The following is a 20,306-nucleotide window of genomic DNA, read 5'->3' as shown; positions in this document are numbered from 1 at the left end:
TGGACACTGAACAGGCCCAGCTCCCTGCCGGGAAGGCAGAAAGCCAAACTAAGATCACTCACTTCCTCAGCCTCCTACCACAGGCTGCCCACATGCGCTTATCAGAAAACAGACGCCAGGAGCCGCATCCCTGACGTCTGGACCAGCATCAGGGCTCTGGTGGGCAGGCAGCTGCTGAGAGGTCAGCTGGCTTCCACCCTTCGACTGGAGAAAAGCTTCAGTCTCCCTGAATTGTACCTTTTATGGCCTTGGTGCAATTTTCCTGGGCTTCCACACCCAACCTGCTGGGGACCAACCTTGCTAGAGCTCCAAGTCACAAAGGAGGCAGAAGAGAATGAGCCACCCCACAGCTCAGCCACTCTGTGTTCTTGAATGGGTATAGACAGTGGTAAAATAAACAGTGCTCTTGCTGACCAAGTTTAGGCCTGGGACTGGGAGGGGACCCAGTTCCTTGGGATTCCTTTGGAACAGGAAGGACTGCCCTGGAATGCTATCTGTTCCGTAATCCCAAGGCATGCAACTCCCTTGGTTTTCTCTGGAATTGCAACAGTTCCCAGGAAAAGAAAGAGAGGGAGGGAGGGAGAGAGAGAGGAAGAAAGGAAGGAAAGAAGGAGGTAAGGAGGGAAGAAAGAAAGAAAACAGAAAAAAAAGGGGGGGGACCTCCCTCACCACTTGCCTCATCTTCAGACAATTCCTAACTGGTCAAGAGACAGGGCAGACCGGGTAACAGTCAATGCCACCAAAGCCCACAAGTTTCTCAAGCACTGCAGGTCCCCATTACCCTTCCCGCTCAGGGAGGCTGAGCCCCATCCACACAGCTCTGCCTGCACCCTCTGCCCCCTTCTACCTCGGGCCCGAGCTGGAAATGCTGAAATAATGTGTAGCCCATCTCCACACTTTTCCCAGTGTCCAACCCAGAGATGACTGCAGATTCCCCACTGGCCACACACCCAGCCATGCTCTCAGGTGGACAAGAGGGGACAGCTGTTTTCCTGGCCATGAGCCCCATGAATCTCCTCTAGGCAACTTCAGGGAGCTGCCAGGCTCCTCACTACCACCTGTTTTCCTCAGGTCCTGTCAGGCGGAAGATCTGTATACCAAACTGACAGACATATTCAAGCTACCGCCAGAGAGCACACGGTTAACCCATCAGTGAAAGAGTCACTTGTTGGGACCAGGAGTGTGTAGGGCCGGGTGACTCACTGATCATGGTGGTGCCCCCTGCTAAGGCAGCCTTCGTCCCTTGGAAGAAGTCATCCACTGTGGTCATTCCCTTGTACGGCATCTGGAAGTGAGTGTGGACATCGATGCCTCCAGGGATCACCATCTTCCCATTGGCTTCGATGGTCTTCACTCCTCCAGGGACAATCAGATTGTCTCCGATTTGCCTGGTGACAGAGGAAAGCAACTGATCATTTAAAAGAGCCACTTTGAAGACAAACATAGGATTATAAAAAGTTTAGACATGGCAACTTGTACTGATTGGAGTGATCTTTGCAAGTGATTTGCAAGCCGAACAATCAAGAAATAAATGAAGACAGGTGCACACCCAGAAAACAACTTCTACAGATGCAAAATGAGCTGATCTGCTGCTGGGTGGAACCGTGGGTCCTGGCTTCACGCTATAATCCTGTGGGTTGGACAATGTCTACAATATAGGTGCGTAAGAAATGTTTTTTTAAAAAAAATAGGTGTTTTGGGTATCCCTTTCATTTTGTTCTTAATCTTAGGGAAGGGTGGAAAGTAACATTTGGAAAAGGATTAAGAGAATGTAAAATAATGAACCACTAGGAGAGACTGAAGGAAGTAACGAATCTTCTAGAGACTACGTATGTGAACTTAGCTACCCTCTTTAGTGAGAGCATCTGTGTTCCTAACAAGAGGGATCTGCTGGGGTCATTTTGTACATCGGTCTTGACTCCCAATTCCACCCTTCCCTGATAACTTATCTATAAATCACAACCAAAGGCAGATCGAAAGGCAGAAGCCAAAGACGGACACACCCAGCGGTGGACATCTTAACAGAAACATCAAGAAACAAGAAGGAAGGTGAGGGTGACCATCTGTACCAGACACACCTTTGCCCAGGAAGCTTTGGCGCATCCCTGGAAGGAAGAAAGGGGACCCAGGTGGGGAGGAAGCTGATGAGCACTCCAGAGACACACTACCTACACCAGGCAAGTGACAAAGACAACTGCTCCTGGCCAAATGTTACCTCATGAACTGCCTGATGTTGCTTGGTTTATAGGTGACTTCACACCTCTGGCTTAAATGGCCATTTAATTCTAGGGAGACTTAAGAGTCACAAGCCTCAACATTATGACTAAACACGTCCTAAGTCGGGAAGACCTGTACCCCACTACCAGTGGCATGAACACATTCCCCTTTTGTTCACAGCCAGCCCAGAAAGACTTCCTCTTGGGTGAGTAAGAAGTCCACCAGTGGCCTCCCAAAGTTTAAGCTCTGCAACTAAAATAAAGTATTCCTGACATCCCTAAGAGGTCAACTTCACCACATCCCCCCACCCCCGCCCCAGGCCATTCCAGAGCCACCACAATTCAAAACACACTGTGGAAAAAAATACAGCCTCTGACTGTACCTCCATTAGAGTCCAGATACTGGCCCCTATGTTCCCATTCTTCTCCCTCCCTGATCTTCCTCAGAGGCAGATGGAGAACCAAGGCCCTGAAGAGGCAGTTACCCAGCCCGTGTGTGTGTGACTGCTTGTGTGTTTCCACCATCTTGAAAATGAGTAGAATACCACGTCTAAAACAGAAATCCTTCCCCCTTTTTCTCCACGGAGTCACTCAAGGTCACATGAATCCTCAACTGAAGGCTTGGCTTCCATCTCCCCTCCTTGGTCAAATCCCGACTGACAGCCGGGTCTAATAATTAAGAGCAGATCTGCCCTAGAGGAGACTATGTGGGTTCACGATCCTGGCTCTGCTAATTACTGGCTTTATGACCTTGGCCAAGTTGTTTAACCTCACTGTGTCTTCATTCCTTCCTCTGTAAAATGTAATAAAAAACGTTTCCTCCATAGGTTTGTGGTGTAGATTAAGTGTTAGTATGCATTAAGCCCACAGAACACTGCTAGGCACAGGAAAATTCCGTAAGTGTCAGCTATGGTAATTAATAAACATGCTAATCCCACACAGCACCCTCTTCCCACCTCAAATCTCATCTACTCCACTACTTCAACTGTGGTTACTGACAGTGTCTGGTCATGTTATGTCCCTTGAATAAATACAGATATCTCAGTCCCCCTCAGAGACTGTAAGGTCTTGGGAAGGCAATGTAGGTCCCAAGGACAGCCACCAAAACATGTGACATAGTGTGGGTCTTGTGCCTTGGGCAACCACTTTCCAGACAGCAGGCATTCCATAAACATTCACAGACAGACAAACAGCCATGTAACCACCGGAGGGAATTATTTCTGTTTTCGTGCTCTGTGATTTCCGAATGTTTTTAAAGACTGAGAAAATGTCAGGACTGGATGAAGAGCCACCCTTCTCTCTACGACCGACACACACATATGTGATGGTTACATTCCTTCTATAAGTCCTTGGCAAGCGGCCTTCTCTCTTCTAGTAGAGATGGCATCTCTAGTAGCAGATGCGTGGCTCATGGCATGAAGATGGATTCTGAGCCTATGCTTAAGGCTCAACTGTTCAAAGTGTTGTGATCAATTAGGGATACCCATCATGAGCTCTGAAATGAGGAAGAAGTATTAGGTACTACCTTTTGTCCATCTCTGAGAATCTCTAAATGAGGGAACTTACCATCTCCAAAGAGAGCTGATGATACACTGTAATTTTTTAGTAAGAGAAAAATATAAGATCATTTGGGGCTTATCTTTTGAAGAAATTCTTGTTTCATGTTGGTTCACTTGCCTACTGTTTCCATTTTTCCAACAGTGTTCCTGTAGGTAAGGTGACTAAACAAGAATATCTTCATTCATGCAAGTTCATTCATTCATGCAATGTACTTGATTAATATGTTGATTATTACCAAGTTACTTCCTCCCTGTGCTCCTCTCTCTCCTCATCTGAGAAAAAGGTAGTAATCACACTTGCTTCGTGGGATTGCTGGCAGATTAAAGGAAATGAGGCATGTAAAACATTTAGCCGCCACTGGCACAGGCTTCACTGTCACTAAAAGGTAGCTCTTATAAAAGTCTCTCCGTGCCAAGGACTGAGTGACGTGCTCAGATACGGAACTGAACAAGACAGGGTGTTGCCTTCAGATGCTCAACACTGTCAGAACCACTGCTGACTTCGAAGAGCACAGGGGGTTTTGAAGTCTCATAGAAGGGAAACCGGCCTAGATTTGGCGGCTGACAAGGAACAGCCACCTACAGAAAGTTCTATCTAAGCCAGGGCTTCAAAGATAAGGAAAAGATCCACTATGACCAGAACCTTACACGAGATAATGAGTTTACAAATATAAAAATAAAATGTTAACAAGGCCCGGGATGGCCGCTAGATGCACTGCATACACTGATCTTATCCAAAATCTTCTCAGGGTGGGAGCCTGTCTCGCTGTCCGTGATGAAAGGCTAAGTACAAACCATACCTCTTCTACAGGTTACTCCAGAGGGAGCCTACACAGAAAGGAAATGCGACTGCACCACTTACAGGCACCCGGTAACAAATCATTTTGTAAGGTAAGTGTACATCCCTGAAGCCTCTATTTGAAAATCTTGTCTGAGGTGTATGTCCCATCTGTGCTCAGCCCACCCAGATTCTGCCTAAGTCACGGCTCGGTTCAAATGCCCTTTCCAGCCCCACACCATCCTCTGAAGGGATTTCTCCTTTCTGGGCATTTATCTTCACTTGAACTCCTTTGACACCAACTGTACAAGGCCTTATATTTCTAGGGTGCTGTCATTTTGTGCACATTTTTTCAATCAACTTAAGGACAACAGTCACATCTTCCACCTCTCTAAGGTGCAGAGAGTGCCCGTCAATATAGTTCACACAAGGGAGCCTGCAGCATCATTTGGTTGATCAAATTCAAATTTCTCACTTCATTCACAAGACCCATATAAATTAAGGCAAGCTCCCATTTTAAGGGATTATGGGCACCCAGAATGAAGGGTTCAAATAAAGATTCACTTTGGGGCGCCTGGGTGGCTCAGTCAGTCGAGCATCCAACTCTTGGTTTCAGCTCAGGTCATGATCTCAGGGTCCGGAGATGGAGCCCCATATAGGTTTCATGCTCAGTGGGGAGTCTGCTTGAGGAGTCTCTCTCTCTTTCTCTGCCCTTTCCCCTGTGCACCCTATCTTTCACTCTCTCAAATAAAGCCTCATTTTTAAGGAGAAGAAGAAATGAAACACAAAGAACCAAAGGTCTAGGAAGCAAAAAAGAAGCAAGCTTCTTTCTGAGCCTCTGATGAAGAGAGGAAGTACAAAAAGATAAAGGCTCTTCATACTTACTTTATTAAGCCATCTTCCATGTAAATATCAGCATAAAAGGACTGATCATCGTTGACAATTCTACCGCCCTTGATGAGAAGACGGTCACTCTAGAAAAGAATGCAAACAGAAGTTATTCTCAGAGCTAGGAACTCAGAGAACAAGGGTCGGCTGAGGTTTTCCCAGTTCACTGTTCTAGAGGTCTAGTAGGAACCTATTTACTTAAGACAGCTGTGTGCTCAATGCAGTAGGTGTTCGAACTGGGTATATTTGTTGGGGATCCAGTCTTTCACATTTGCCCCAAACTCAAACTATTCTACAGTTCCACCTCTTGCTCCTACAACCTACCATAGCCACTGAGAAACATCACTACCTGAGGGAAGACACTATTTGTATTATCTTTCCTGGCTAAGTAAGCAATAAATATTTAAAGCAGTATATAATATGTACGCCAGTGCCTAGCACCCTGCTGGCTCTCAACGGTGATTCTCAAAAAGGGAATTTAAGATCAGGCAGTGAAAGAACTTTTGAAAGTCTTTATAATGACATGGGGATATTTTAAAATTTTAAAATTCAGAATATTTGCACATGTATGCACACATACACACAAGGTGGTGGAAAGTGTAGGACAAGCAGTGAAGGGAAAAAAGATAAAATAGCTCTACTGTTCTATAGTATTTAACCCAGGGTGGAGAAATTATGCAGTATTCATATTTGCTTCATTAAACTCCCATTTTTCTGAAATGTGTTTGTTGCCATTATTATGGGGAAAAAATGGCCTTTCTTATAATTAAAGTCTTTTTAAAAATTATAGCTTAGATGAAGTTTGGTTAAGGGATCCAACTGGAAACAATGCACATACACTCCAAGGTTATTAAGAAAATATGGGGTCAGGGCACCTATGTGGCTCAGTCGTTAAGCATCTGCCTTCAGCTCAGGTCATGATCCCAGGGTCCTGGGATCAAGGCTCATGTCGAGCTCCCCTCTAGTGGGGAGTCCGCTTCTCCCTCTCCCTCTGCCCTCCCCTTCATTCGTGCTCACTCTCTTCTCATGCTGTCGATCTCTCTCAAATAAATAAGTAAAATATATTTTTATAAAAGAAAATATAAATATATAATTCATATATTTCAGGAGGAGAGCCAATCAGAGTCAGCTTTTAATATCCCAGATTTCATTAAAAGAATGACTGGAGTTTGGATTGCAGCATGAGGGGTACACATGGCTTTACTGGATTCCTGAAGGAGAAGAGAATTTGCAGGAGCCTGGCTGAGTGGAACAACTTGAAAAGACAATGGTACATTGCATTTGTTAAAAATTCAACTGACAGACTTCAAGTCCATCCATACTTTCATCCATCCATCCACTCATCCAGCAAGTAATTAATATGTATGACTAAATACATACAGAGGATCCTGTTTTTAATGAGTCATACCGTGCCACTGTTTCACGAAACCAAAAAGGGATACAATCAAGGAAAAAGGGATGGCAATCAAGGAAAAAGAAAGTCAATAAAACAAATAAAACAACGTAGAATTGAATCAAGGGTCACAAAGTACAGGGGAGCGAGTTTGTTTAACCAGAGGTGGAAAGAGACCTTTGTGGGGAAGATCATGTAGATGGGGCAGGGATGGAGAGCTGCAGGCAGAGGGAATAGCACGCCCTGTGGCAGAAATGAGTTTTGTTTCTCTGAAAACCGGAAAAAGATCAGTTTCAAGATGCGGAGCTCAGGGATCAAGAAGAAAAGCAGCAGAGACAAAGCGGGCAAAGCGGGCAGGCAGACAATTAGCTTTCAAAAAGGACCTCAGATTAACGGGGGAGGAAGCCCACAAACAGGCTGACTTCTGGCTTTGGAAATAAAAGGGTGTGAACAAGAGCAAAAAATGAGACTTGAGGCTAGGCATCCACACGGGTACAGCAAAGTGCCCCTTAGTTCCGCCCACTCCCGGGGATTACATGAGAGTAGATTTCATCATGCCGTACTGTCAGGGGAGAGGCTCTGAACAAGGTATGGATCAATGAGGCACCAGGGAAAACACCCACGTGTGCCCAGCAAGGAAGATGTGTGAATGACATCAACTGCAAAGTCCAACCACACGTGATCCACGAGCCCCTCCTGATCTGGGATTAGTCCGTAGGCCCACCCTCATTTCCGTCATGGATGGCCTTGTGTTTCATACCACAACAAAGTAAGACGCATGTAGTTATTGTCACATAGCAGGCTCTGTGGCCACTAAGACTTTGCCACAAAGTTCTCCCTGCCTTCTCCTGTGTTCACGTGGCTTCTGACGACCACCCTCTCCTTTGTCAAGCCTCCAGGAGAATGGCTTTCTCCTATAGGATGCATTACCTGACTTGCCAGCAAATCCCATCTGCTCCCCTTGCCATTTAGTTCAAACAATTCTATTGCTCTCGAATAGCTGCTTTCCTGTTTTGCCTAGAGCAAACACTCCTTTGGTCTTGGGACCATGCCTCTTTTGATCTCTTTACCTTCATTCCTGGAGCCCATCCTAGACAGCTGTTAAGTTTTGGTAAAACAGATGGTTGAAGGGTGGGACACAGTAGGTTGTATCGTGTCATTATGATGGAAAGGCATCTGAGTCACAAAATGATGTGATGTGGCCAGAAAACTGGACTACTGTTTTAACAGTAATTGCAAAATTTTATGAGGCAGTCCCAGGGCTATGCTTCCCAAACTAGGGTGCACATTAGAAGAATATGGATTCCCAGGCCTGGCTCTAGGCCATGAGATGTGTACTTTATAAACTCCACAAAAGGCTCTCGTGCAGCCATCAGCCAGCCCAGCACCACGTGAGAGATTAGCACAAGAAACCCCAGTTCTGTGTGTCCCAGGCACAGTTCTGTGTGTCTAGGGAGGCAGAAGAAGCATCTCCAGCAGAAACTTCATATAATAGTCTTAGTGACTACACGGTTTTTCTCTAATAGGTCAGCGCTCTTCTGGTGTTCTTTATTTTCTTAGCAAAGAACTGAAGTAAACGGCTCCGTGGAAAGGGGCCAGCTGCGAGCCCAGGTATGAAATATGACTACCCTCCCACCTAGGGAACATCTAGCCTCAGGAACGACTTGCATGATCATTACTTCCTTCAACAAGCATCAGATATCAGCCAAGGGGCAAAAGCTATCTCGGGCCTATGGTATGTACAAAGACATGAGCCAAGTGGAATTAGCATCACTGAGATGGCATCATTGGAAACTCTTCAAATGCTAATTAAATACACCTTCTCTGGCTCAACAGTCAGGAATCTAAATAGATAGAGCACAGAGATGGGTTACAGGCCTGGTGTACGTTTCAGAGATAGGAGTAACAAGACTCTTGCTCTACGGACTGCTGTGGTGCTAATATTATTTCTTTTCATCAGGCAGACCAGAGATATCCAAACCTCAATTCACAGAGTTTGAACAAATGCTGTCCCTCGAGGTCCCCAGCTTGTCCTCCACCTTTTATTAAAGAGGCTCATTAAACTACTTCGTTAATTTGAACGCTTTCCATGCATGTGGGGTCCACTACAAAGGGTAGCCTAGGCAAACCGTCCTCAGACACAGGAAAGTCTCAAAGACAGGCTGTGGGCTTGGCCTTGAAGAACAGCATAACTGCTGACCACCCCCAGGTTACATAAAACCAAACCTTACTGGTTACAAAACATGCTTGCCTGTGAGTTCACAGACCAGCCCTATAGATGAACATATGCTAGGGTTGAAAACCCACAAGACAAGCAGATCTGCCATCTGTGATTAAAAGTCATCCTCCATGATGTTAGAAAGGGCTGTTGCCTGGGGCCCTGCAGGGTTCCTCACATTCCATGCCCAGCCGCTGACAGGGTCCAACATCCATGAGCTGATGTCCAAAGAGGTGAAATGGTCTAGTCTGGACATCTAGCAATGATGTCGTATGATCTATACAAAGAATGATGGTATTTCTAGAACACACTGGGACCATCTGGAACCCCAAATAAAACTACTCAGAGCCTAAAATAGCCAAGGACCCTCACTGCCTTGGGTCCTGCCCTGCTGCCAAGGGCTAAGTACAGTGAGGTCCTGCAGGCCAGCAGGGTGCTAGGTATACCAGCAGACCGGGTTGGGTCCAGCTGGCTACTCCCCCGAGCTGGGAAAATCAGGTGGACAACTTAACGAGGTGTGGGATCTTGAGTTAGGACTTAACCTCTCAGAACCTCAGATTTTATCAGTTCAGAGTGGATAGTAATTCCTAGCTCACTTCTCAGTGTGGCTGCCAGGAATAAACGTGTGTGTGTGTGTGTGTGTGTGTGTGTGTGTGTGTATGCATGCCCATGTGTGGGCACATGCACATATTACAAAACTAACAAAGTAAACACTCTCGAATATTAGTTATATTGATTCCATTCAAATTATTCACAGCACTTAAAAGTATTTCTAAAAGCCTTAAACTAGGTATATTGAAGAGAGACTGTCCCCATTTTCCAAAGGGGGAGATGTGCACAAAGGCGAGTGACTTTCTCCAAGCGACAGAGCTAATTAGTTCCAGGTGGAAGCAAATCCACCTCTCCTACCTCTGGACCCTGGATCCACCAAACCACTGAACCACAGATCCTGAAACCTTACGACAAAGGGCTCTTTCTGACGGGGCTCTCTTTACTGTTTGCTACTGAATCTGACTGTTCCAGGGCTCAAATTGATGACCAGTTCTCTATGGAGGGTAACTTAAGGAATCCAGTAACTTTGAACCCAAAGCTTTTAAAAGCAGTGCTTTAAACCTGCTCCTTATGGCCTGGATATATTCATGCAGCTTTATAAAGGGATCTAACTTACAATCTAGGATAGCACCGGCCCTTCAGGTCTGACAATGCACTTTCTTTTCACCCTCACTAGTGTATGGTAATGATTAGAAAAAGCAACCATAAAAAATGCAGAGATTATCAGAAAAAGGGCGAGAAGAGAGAAAAAGAAAGGAAAAGAAGGGAAAGAAGAGAGAGAGCGAAGGAAGGAGGAAGGAAGAGGGAGAGGGAGGAGAAAATAAACTCTGTGAGGAGGAATGTGGTTACGAATGGCTGGATTTGGAGCACCTGGGTGGCTCAGTTGGTTAAGCATCTGACTCTTGATCTCAGCTCAGGTCTTGACTCAGGGTCGTGAGTTCGAGCCCTGCATTGGGCTTCACACTGGGTGTGGCGCCAAAAGAGAGGGGGAAAAAAAGCTGGATTCCAACTAGAACAGAGAATGAAAGAACAGAATCTTGAACTCGAGCCTACTGGAGATGTGGGTTCCCATTTTAGTCTTCCTCGTCTAGTCTTCAACTTAAAAGAATTTAAATCACCACTTCTGTCGATCTGAGGTAATGAGAACACGCCTCCCAGAGAAACCGGAGCCCTCTGTGGACTTCTTCCCAGTGAACAAAGTCAGCCTGAGAACAGTACTTAAGACACATCTGTTCTATACTCTGCCGACATTCCAGCTGCTCAGAATAAGAACTATAATCCTAGGAACAGAAAAGGAGAATATAAAATGAAGAATGTGTTCCAAAATCAAATATTTTGTTACCTGCGTTCAAATCACAAAGCACAGACTCTGATCCCAGTGGGGACTTGAGATCTTTTTAAAGATGAAGGTGCAGGTGGTTATTTAAAATAAAATCCCATCTGGGTAATTAAAGTTAGCTCCCTAAAAACATTCCCACTCTGAAGAATACATTGGGATGGACAGACAGCATGGATGAAATCTTGATGGGCTTTCTTCCTCTAGAGCAGCATCATTTAAAGAAGAGAGAGAAAGGGCTTTCTAAGAGTCTGGTTGACCCAACAGAGTATGCAGGGAAGATACTGAGCAGGACCAGAGCTCCCATCCTGGCTCTGCTGTCAAGTATGCAGCTTTAGGTGAGACACACAGACTGGAGCTTAACCTCCAGCATCATATGCTACCACCTGTGCCTGGACAAGTGACTTGGCTTCTCCAGGCTTCCATTACCTTGAAGGGGACAATGCTAGCCTTCTCTGAGGGCACTGGTGAGCATTATGGAGCTACTGTGTTCAGCCCTGTATAAACGCTGAAGGTATGTGAGCTCCCATCCTTTAGAGCTAGCCAGCGTAGAGTGGCCCGCTCACAAAAACTCAGGAAGACCTGAACGAGCACTTGAGCAATGAAAACAGAACAGACGTTGCCAGAAAGGGAATGCCAGAGATGACAGGGCCCACACAACTCCCAGCAACTGTTCTCACTCCTGCCACCAGGAGCCGGGCTCAGCCAAGACTTCTCCTTTATTTATTTTTTTTTTCAGACTTTATTTATTTATTTGAGAGAGAGAGCATGAGAGGGGAGTGGGTTAGAGGGAGAAGCAGACTCCCTGCGGAGCAGGGAACCCAATGTGGGGGCTCGATCCCAGAACTCTGGGATCATGACCTGAGCTGAAGGCAGGTGCTTAACCAACTGAGCCACCCAGGAGTCCCAAGAATTCTCCTTTTGGGGGCGCCTGGGTGGCTCAGTGGGTTAGGCCTCTGCCTTCGTCTCAGGTCATGATCTTGGGGTCCTGGGATCGAGTCCCGCATGGGGCTTTCTGCTTGGCAGGGAGCCTGCTTCCCCCTCTCTCCCTCTCTGCCTGCCTCTCTGCCTGCTTGGTCTCTCTCTGTCAGATAAATGGATAAAATCTTAAAAAAAAAAAAAAAAAAAAAGAATTCTCCTTTTAAACGCACTCCCCAGAGGACAAGTTCCCATGCGCCACCGCCCCCCACCCAGGTCATTCTTCCTCTGGAAGAGGAGATAACACAAGGAGGTAAAAATCCACTCGCTTTCTTACAGCAGTAACAGAGAGTGGAAGGCAAGATCTTAAGCCTGTCCCCAAACCCACTCTCCCTGTGCCATGTATGGATCTGTTTCTAGGACCCTCCATGACAAACAGGCCTTGGCAACAGATGGAAAGATTAAGATCTGGGAGAAGAGAGACACCTTGAATGGAAATGCAGTTTCTTGGCTCTGGTTCTCTACTGAAACTGAACACAGTTTCACAGCCTTGGCTGTCCCAGACCTCTGAAATGTGACAGACAAGTCTCAAAAACATTGTTTCACTCATCATCCAGACATACTTAAGGCCAGGTGTGCTAGGTTAACCTAGGGCACTCCCTTGAAAAACAGAGCCCACCAACCAGGATTTGTAACAGTGAGAACCACCATTTTTTGCTTTCTTTATTATGTTCTCTTTGGCCCTGGCGGGGCAGAACCCAAGGCAGGAAAAGCAGGAAAGAGGTGCTAACAATACAGTAAACAGTAGCCAGGAGAGGAGTACTACCCAGAGCCGGGTGGCCGCTCACTCCTCTGACCTTCTAGAACATCAAGGCCAACTGCGTGCGTTCTTCCCTCCCCGAACCATGTCAGCCATTTTAAAGGGGTGATTATCAGAGGGCCAGACAAGGTATGTGGCCTGCCCTGGGTCAGAGTGGAGTGGCGAATGAGCTGTGGATGGCATTGTAATCCTCGCCCCCTGATAACGGTCCCTCAGTCTTCTGCAAGGTTCCAGACACGCATCAGCACAAGTGGATAACAAGGGTGGGAGTGAAAGCACAGGGAGGGGAGGCAGACAGGAGGAGCCATGAGGCTCTGTCCCAGTTGCAAGCAAGAGGGTCAGCTGGACCTATGAAGCCCAAACCTTGGGCATGTGTGTGCCACTTTCACGATGGCTGACATAATCTGGTAGAGATTGTGCTGTCCTTTACATAATATTATCCTTACATAAGCGTATTTTCCAAGTAAACACTGTCTTACTCCCAGAGTACTTACTCTAAACCAGCATCACTTACCAAAAATAGACAGCCAACCTAGGAATGGATATTATAAAAACATCACTGCATTTTGGCGACATTCTGCTGCCTTAGAGGGGGTTCTAAAGGAAGAGCCCAGATCTGCTACGTTTGTTAAAAGGCAAAGTTACCTAGTGTCAGGGAGGCGTCCAACTGAGACAAGCACTATGCTGAGCCTTCTTCCTCGAACTACTCAGGTGGTTGGAAAAAGAATCAGAAAGGGGACACAAGGCCTCACTGTGGGATTCAATGTTATCTAATGCCTTCTTACAGAACAACCCCATGTAGGACCTCAGGTAGGAATGAGGGACCTTTGCTCCTCATCAGGGACCACTGTGGGCCGACATGGGCCAGTGTGGGTCCACACGGGCTTGTCAGAAGCAAGAGCAGGGCCCAAAGGGGAGCCACAGGGAGATTACTGGGGCCCATGAAGGATCTCTGTGTCAAAAGATTCGGTTGGGGGAGGAGGGTGAGAGAAGGAGGCAGACTGGGGAAGAGGGGTGTGGGAACACCCCTGGAAGCACCAGACCTGGAGAAAAGAAGAAACCAGCACATCTCTAGCTGGACTCTGGGAGGGAAAGATGGAGAGGTTGCTATCCAGGATGGAAGCCAACCCTGACAGCAGCTGGCAGAGCCATGCGAGAGTTTAGGGAGAGACCAAGAGTGTGGAATAGCAGAATACAGACTAAAGAACGGTCAGTGCTTTGAAGAACTAAATCATGGTCAACTTTGGTGTGACTTTAGGCGATAGCTTTGTGTTTTGTTTATGACCTTTTTGTTTTTGTTTGTCTGTTTTGTTCCTTTTTAGGCCTCAGATCTATGCAGCTACGGGTAAGAGTGCTCTGCACACAGGCCACCTAGAAAACTGGGGTCCAGCTCTGTTCAAACACAATCCCATGTCCCTTTAGTTCAATAGCCTGTGCAAAAGCCAAATGCCTACTTCATCAGGAAGGACTGCATGAAATTTCAACCCAGGCCTTGATTCTAGGGATAAATGGGCTTAATAATTCATTCCTGAAACACACACTGGTGTGCCTACTGCCTGTGAATGTGTAGGTTCAGAACGTGTAGGAAAAGTAAGCTATGAACACAGAGAGTGAATGAAGTCAAGAGAAAAAGGGTCAAACTCTCAACATAAAATGATCAGTGGTTGCTAGTAGTTTGGGGAAGTAGGGAGGAAGGGGGGTGGTGAATAGGTGAACAGATAGTACCCTGAGGTTTGGGGAGGGCAGTGAAACCACGCCATAAGATACTTTAATTGTGGGTATGGGATATTACACATTCCTCAAAACCACAGAACTGCACAAGAGTGAACCTTCATGTAAAAGTAGGACTCTGTTACTAACAGATCAATACTGGCTCATCAGTTGTAACAAATGTACCACCCCAGGGCCAGACGCTGATAACAGGAAGCTCTGGGGTGGGGGGAATGGAGGGAGATCGTGAGAGTACTCTGGGCTTTCTACTCAAATTTTCTGTAAACCTCAAAGTACTCTAAAACGCAAAGTTTGTCAATGAAGAGAGAGAGAGAGAGAAGGAGAAAGATCCTCTTTCCAGTAGAAATCAAAGAAGGGTTCACAGAGGCCTTATCAAGGTAGGTCTTGGGAAAAATTGCTAATCTGGACACCCGGGTACGGCCAAAGAGATAATTCTGATCAGAGTGGGAGAACAATAATTTACTTTTTTAATATTTATTTATTTTATTTGAGAGACAGAGAGCCAGAGTTGTGGGGGGTGAGGTAGAGCAAAAGAAGGCAGAGAGAATCTCAGGCAGAGTCCCTGCGAGCACAGAGCCCATCAGGCGGCTCGATCTCAGGACCCTGAAATCACAACCTGAACCAAAACCAAGAGTCAGATGCTCAAATGACTGAGCCACCCAGGTGCCCTGAGGAACAATTATTTATAACTAGCATTTACTGAAACTAACTTTCTTTCTTTCTTTCTTTCTTTTTCTTTCTTTCTTTTTTTTTTTTTTAAAGATTTTAGTTATTTATGTCAGAGAGAGAGAGCAACAGGCAGAGGGCAAAGTAGGCTCCCCACTGCACAAGAAGCCCGATGTGGGATTTGATCCCAGGACCCTGGGATCATAACCTGAGCTGAAGGCAGATGCTTAACTGACTGAACTACTCAGGCATCCCTACCGAAACCTTCCTACCGAAACCTTCTTGTGTGCTAGAAGGTCTTCAAAGAGATCAATGAATCGTCAGGGAAAATGCTTTTATTCTCCTCACTGAATTGAAGACATGAAAGCTTACAGAGGTTGGCTCATGGTCCAACATCACATAAGCAGTCAGGAGGAGAACCAATTGTACCAGCGCTAGAAATGCATTTCAGTGGGCAGCTGTGGTATTGGGCAGAGTCTCCGATGCCTAGGATCCTGGAATGGGGGATGCAAGAGATGGCCGGCTAAAAAGCGTGACCTTCATTCTGTGAATGCTGGGGAGCTCTAGAAGGATTTTGAGCAAACGAATGAAATGCAATCTCCAAGTTGAAGAAAAAATTAAGCTGACAGAATAACCATGATGGAGATAAAGGAAGGAACCAGTTGGAAAGCAACAGCAGATGGCAGGATATAAGAAAGAAAAGAAACAGCTTATACCTACTATTCAGGGTCCCAGGAAAGTGAGACTATTCTAACTGGATTATTAAAGAGAGTTTTACAAAGGGATTCTTTAACAAAGTGTGGTCAGGGTTTGGGCCATTAAATGGATGGGCGGCGTCAAAGGCCCACCAAGGGCAGGGAGCTACCCCATCCCCAGCCTGAAGCCGACCAGGGAGGGGCCAAGCTGAAGAGGGCTGCTGTATACACAGCTCTGTGTGACTGGGGCTGGGACCTTCAGGAGAGGCAGGCAGCCACTCCTCAGTAAGCAGCAGGAAGCAATCAGGAGGGTGAGATGCCCTGACCTCCACGGTGCCCCTTGCTTCCAATTTCCTAGCTGTGCTGAAGGAACTGAATCCAAGTAGGAGCCCAAGGGCAAAGGGCCTACAGCTGCAGGCCAGACAGCTCCCCAGCATGGAGCAGAGCAGAGGAAGTAGAGGGGGTAACTGGAAGGGTGAGCTGAAAAATGTCCCGCCCAGGCCCTGAACAGCCAACTGGGGGATGTGAGGGAGTAACACTACAAGAGAGCCACGCAATGGGTTGTCCTCCACCTATTTTTCCAACAAGTTAGGTCTATATCTTGACTTTAAAATAAGCCACAGATCAGGGGCGCCTGGGTGGCTCAGTGGTTTAAGCCTCTGCCTTCAGCACGGGTCATAGTCTAGGGGTCCTGGGATGGAGCCTCACGTCGGGCTCTCTGCTCAGCAGGGAGTCTGCTTCTCCCTCTCTCTCTGCCTGCTTGTGATCTCTCTCTCTGTATCAAATAAATAAATAAAATCTTTAAAAAAAATAATAAGCCACAGATCAATTTGCAACATATGACTCTATTGTTCCAAAAGCAAAAAATACTCTATGTGTGTTTATTATGTTTTTGTGTGAGCAGAAGAAAGATCTGAAAGGATCTTTCATCAAATTATTTTCAAATATTCATCACATTATAACAAAATATATCTATATATATAAATATATCAAATATTCATCAAATTATAACATCAAATTATTAACATTAGATATGGTTGGGGGAGAGGATGAAGATGGAAAAGGTATGGAAAACTCACTTGTCCCTTTTTCTTTCTCCACTATTTACTTACATTATGTCACTAGTTGTACAAAGCACATGCCGTTTTATAACTTTGACAAAGGGCTCAATAAAGAAAAGTATAAAGAGCAAAAAGAATAAGGTGATGGCTATGGTCCCGGCGACAGCAAGGATATGGATTAGAAAACTCGTGGCCTGCTGTAGAGGAAAGCTAGAATCAACTCAGCGACTGAAGGGGAAGGGAAAATGATGTGTCTGAATTGACTGAAGTGTCAAGGCAAGGTGGCCAGGAAGGACTCATGAATAAAAATGGAGAACAGAAAAGAGGGGAACGAAGTTGAGGTACAAGAGTCTCAGTCGTAATTTTGAGGTGCTGGTCAACCATACAGTCATGAAGCAAATAGCTAGACATGGGGGCCTGTGACTTAGAAGGACGGGCGGGGTCAACGGATGAACTTGAGATAATGCCAGACTGAACTTGGCCATCCCAAGTGAAAGGCAACAGAGGAGAGTCGAAAAACTCCTGGAATGGGGGTCAGGAGCCCCAGATCCTGGTCTTAGTTCTGTGACCCTGAGCAAGGCACTTGGCCTCTCTGGGCTGCTGTCCAGTAAGTGGTACCCACCTCCTCTTTTAGAAGTAGACGCCTCTGTGATCATTTCAGACTGGCAGCTGGCTTTGACGGAGCTTTTAGAATGACAGGGAAGCCTAGTGGAACTCCCTAGTGCTCATCAGAAACAAGAAACTCTTTCACTGACTCTGAAAGCCAGCCCATCGCAATTCCCAGGGGAGGAATGCGGGCTCGGGCCTTGGAATGTGTGAGCGGCACTTTCAAATGACAGGCAACTGCTCCCTGGCTATTTGTGGAGGCCACAGGGATTCTTCTCCAAGTCTGACCTTATACTTTTAAAAAGCGGCGGGGCTGCCCGGGGATTGTGGTTATAAGCACATAACCACTGGCTTATGCAACTTCCCCAAACCTGTCCCACGGTGGATGTGTTAAGAGAGCATACAGCTGATGCTCCAGCTCACACCACTTTGCTGTGGAAGGACCCTTGGAGAGGGATCATGGGAGTAAGGGACTGTGTCTAAGACCAGAGATGTCCCCCAGTCTGTTCTGCCTCGGGGCACAGGCATCAGAGGTCGGGTCTGTAGAGGAAAGCAGAGAGAAGCCCCATCACTCATGCTGTAGCTAAGAACCCAAATGGCAAATCAGTGCCAGACAGACTGGAGGAAAGAGGAAGGGCTTTGGAGCCCAGTCCTCACCGTGAAATGAAGAAAATGACATCCACCCCAAAGTACTGAGGTGAGGAGTGAGCCCAAACTCTGGCACATAGTAAGTGCTCAATAAATGCAGGTGTCTCTACAAGCTAGGACACAAAGCTCAGGTCAGTGCTTCTCATCTGGGTGCCTACATGCTCTCTCTCTCCTCTATCCCTGAAAAGTAGCTTGACATTTCTTTTCTTTTTAGTGTGTACGTGTGTGTGTGTGTGTGTGTGTACACAAACCACCTTCTTACAAGAACCCAACCACTTCCCAAGGAGCATGGGGAGCTGAGAGGATGCACCAGCTCACTCTTTTTTCTGGTTCTTTCTCAACACAATTAGCAGATAGTGGTAATGACCAATTCTCTTGCTCATTCTTCTGCCTGGAAACCTACAAACACACAGCTCTGTTTTTATTTGACAGACAGGTGGCTACTGAAGCAGTGGCTATTTTTTTGACTCTTGGACCCCAAACTTTTCTAAGTAATACAGAGAAAAGCGCAGATGCTCTGAGATCAAGGACTTCAAGAGGTCAGGTGGACACTGAATAAAATGAACCCTTAAAATAAATACAACTGAGCCTCCATTTAAAAATTATCAGAACTCGGGGGCCCCTGGGTGGCTCAGAAAGTTAAAGCCTCTGCCTTCGGCTCAGGTCATGATCCCAGGGTCCAGGGATTGAGCCCCACATCGGGCTCTCTCCTTGGCAGGGAGTCTGCTTCCTCCTCTCTCTCTCTCTGCCTGCCTCTCCATCTACTTGTGATTTCTCTCTGTCAAATAAATAAATAAAATATTTTTTTAAAAAATTATCAGAACTCAAAAATGAGATTGGCAGGCAGTTAATCCCACTACAAAAGGTTTCTTCACACAATAGGCACCTCCTAGGATGTATTTCAGACTGCCTTCCATTTGCAAGTGTCACACCGAAATCACAGGACTGTATGCCCCATGCCTGAAGACTTACACACTTCCCCCCCTTACCTGCAAAGCCTTAACGGTGCTTCTCCGCCTTATAAGCACTATTTCACATTCTATGATTCTAACACCAGCAGAATAATCCTTTGAAATAAGTCCCAAATAGTCCTTTCTTTTATGACCTGCCTCTCCTCAGAAATGTTTCCAAAAGGGCTCTGAGGACTGACCTTTAGAGTAGCAAACACTGGCTGCATACCCAAGTAAGATGTGCGTTGTGACATGTATTCAATTGTGTCTAAAAAACAGCAAGCAAGCCACAACTGTTGCAAGTCTCTTCCCTTTGGCTCAGAGGGAGCAGGAGTCTGTCCATATATTACCGCTTTTGCCACTGTTCTCAAATCTTTCCGCCTTCCTTCACTGCTCCATTCATTCAAGGTGAGACCAAGCCAGGCCTGGGTGATACAGTGGGGAAGGACACAGAAGTGGTCCCTATCACCTATCAGTAGCCTTCGGATAACCCTGTTTCCTTGACACCTGTTTTCCCAAACCACAGACCCCAAGGAAAGCACATTAGCCTACAGTAAAGCAGTAGTGAGCCTTTTCATTCCTTGATTTATTTATCCATTCATTCTGTCATTTAACGTTTATAAATGCCTCCTGTTCACAGTAGTAGGGATACGACATGAACAAAATACTTTTCCCTGCCACTGTCGTGGTTAGAAAAGCAAAGAATAAATACGCTAACTACATTAGTAATGGACTTGCAACAGTGATAAGGGGAATTCAGACAGTGGGGCAGGGGAGAGCGGAGGCTTGGGAGAGTCTAGGACTGTGACTGAGGAGGTTTTTGGAGAAGACATGTTTAAGAACCTGTCAGTTGAACAGAACTCTGAATGATTTGAGGGAGCAAGCCAAGTCAAGAATAGCTCCTAGGAAAGACGGCTCCCCACTCCCAGGGAGCGGCAAGCACAGCAGTCTTGAGCTGGAGACGAACATGGCCCAGGGAGCGAGAGAGCCGAGGACAGCTGATGTCATGTCACTGAGGAGCAGTGGCAGGGCAGGGGGTCTGGAGAGGAGGACGGTCAGGGCCAGGCGACGTGGAATCTGAAGAGCCACTGTCTGTTTCATTCTAAGGGCAACAGATGTTCGAGCTGGGGGAGTGACTTGATCTGATTTACATTTGTAAAGATCACCCTGGTTATGCCCACAGAATGATGCATGCATAGGCAAAGTGGGAGCACGAAGATCAATTAGGGGGTTACAGCAAGACCAGGGAGGCTTGAGCTAGGGCGGTGGTG

The 20,306-nt window shown here is 46.4% G+C and overlaps 1 protein-coding gene across 2 annotated transcripts in view; it reads right to left on the bottom strand.

Moving 5' to 3' along the window:
• The window catches only part of DPYSL3 (dihydropyrimidinase like 3), a 109,279-nt gene that overhangs the window by 27,319 nt on the left and 61,654 nt on the right, over window positions 1–20,306 (bottom strand). For both annotated transcript variants that reach the window (XM_004744676.3, XM_004744677.3), the window contains exons 2-3: window positions 5,439–5,527; window positions 1,204–1,388 (exon numbers count right to left, since the gene is read on the bottom strand). In XM_004744676.3, the coding sequence (XP_004744733.1) occupies window positions 1,204–1,388; window positions 5,439–5,527 (274 nt within the window). The remainder of the gene's footprint in view (window positions 1–1,203; window positions 1,389–5,438; window positions 5,528–20,306) is intronic.

Source organism: Mustela putorius, unplaced genomic scaffold (genome assembly GCF_011764305.1).
Source record: "Mustela putorius furo isolate JIRA1106 unplaced genomic scaffold, ASM1176430v1.1 tig00000145_pilon_pilon_pilon, whole genome shotgun sequence".
Taxonomy (NCBI): Eukaryota; Metazoa; Chordata; class Mammalia; order Carnivora; family Mustelidae; genus Mustela; species Mustela putorius.
Note: the sequence above shows the minus strand (reverse complement) of the source record. Positions and strands in the feature narration are given on the sequence as shown.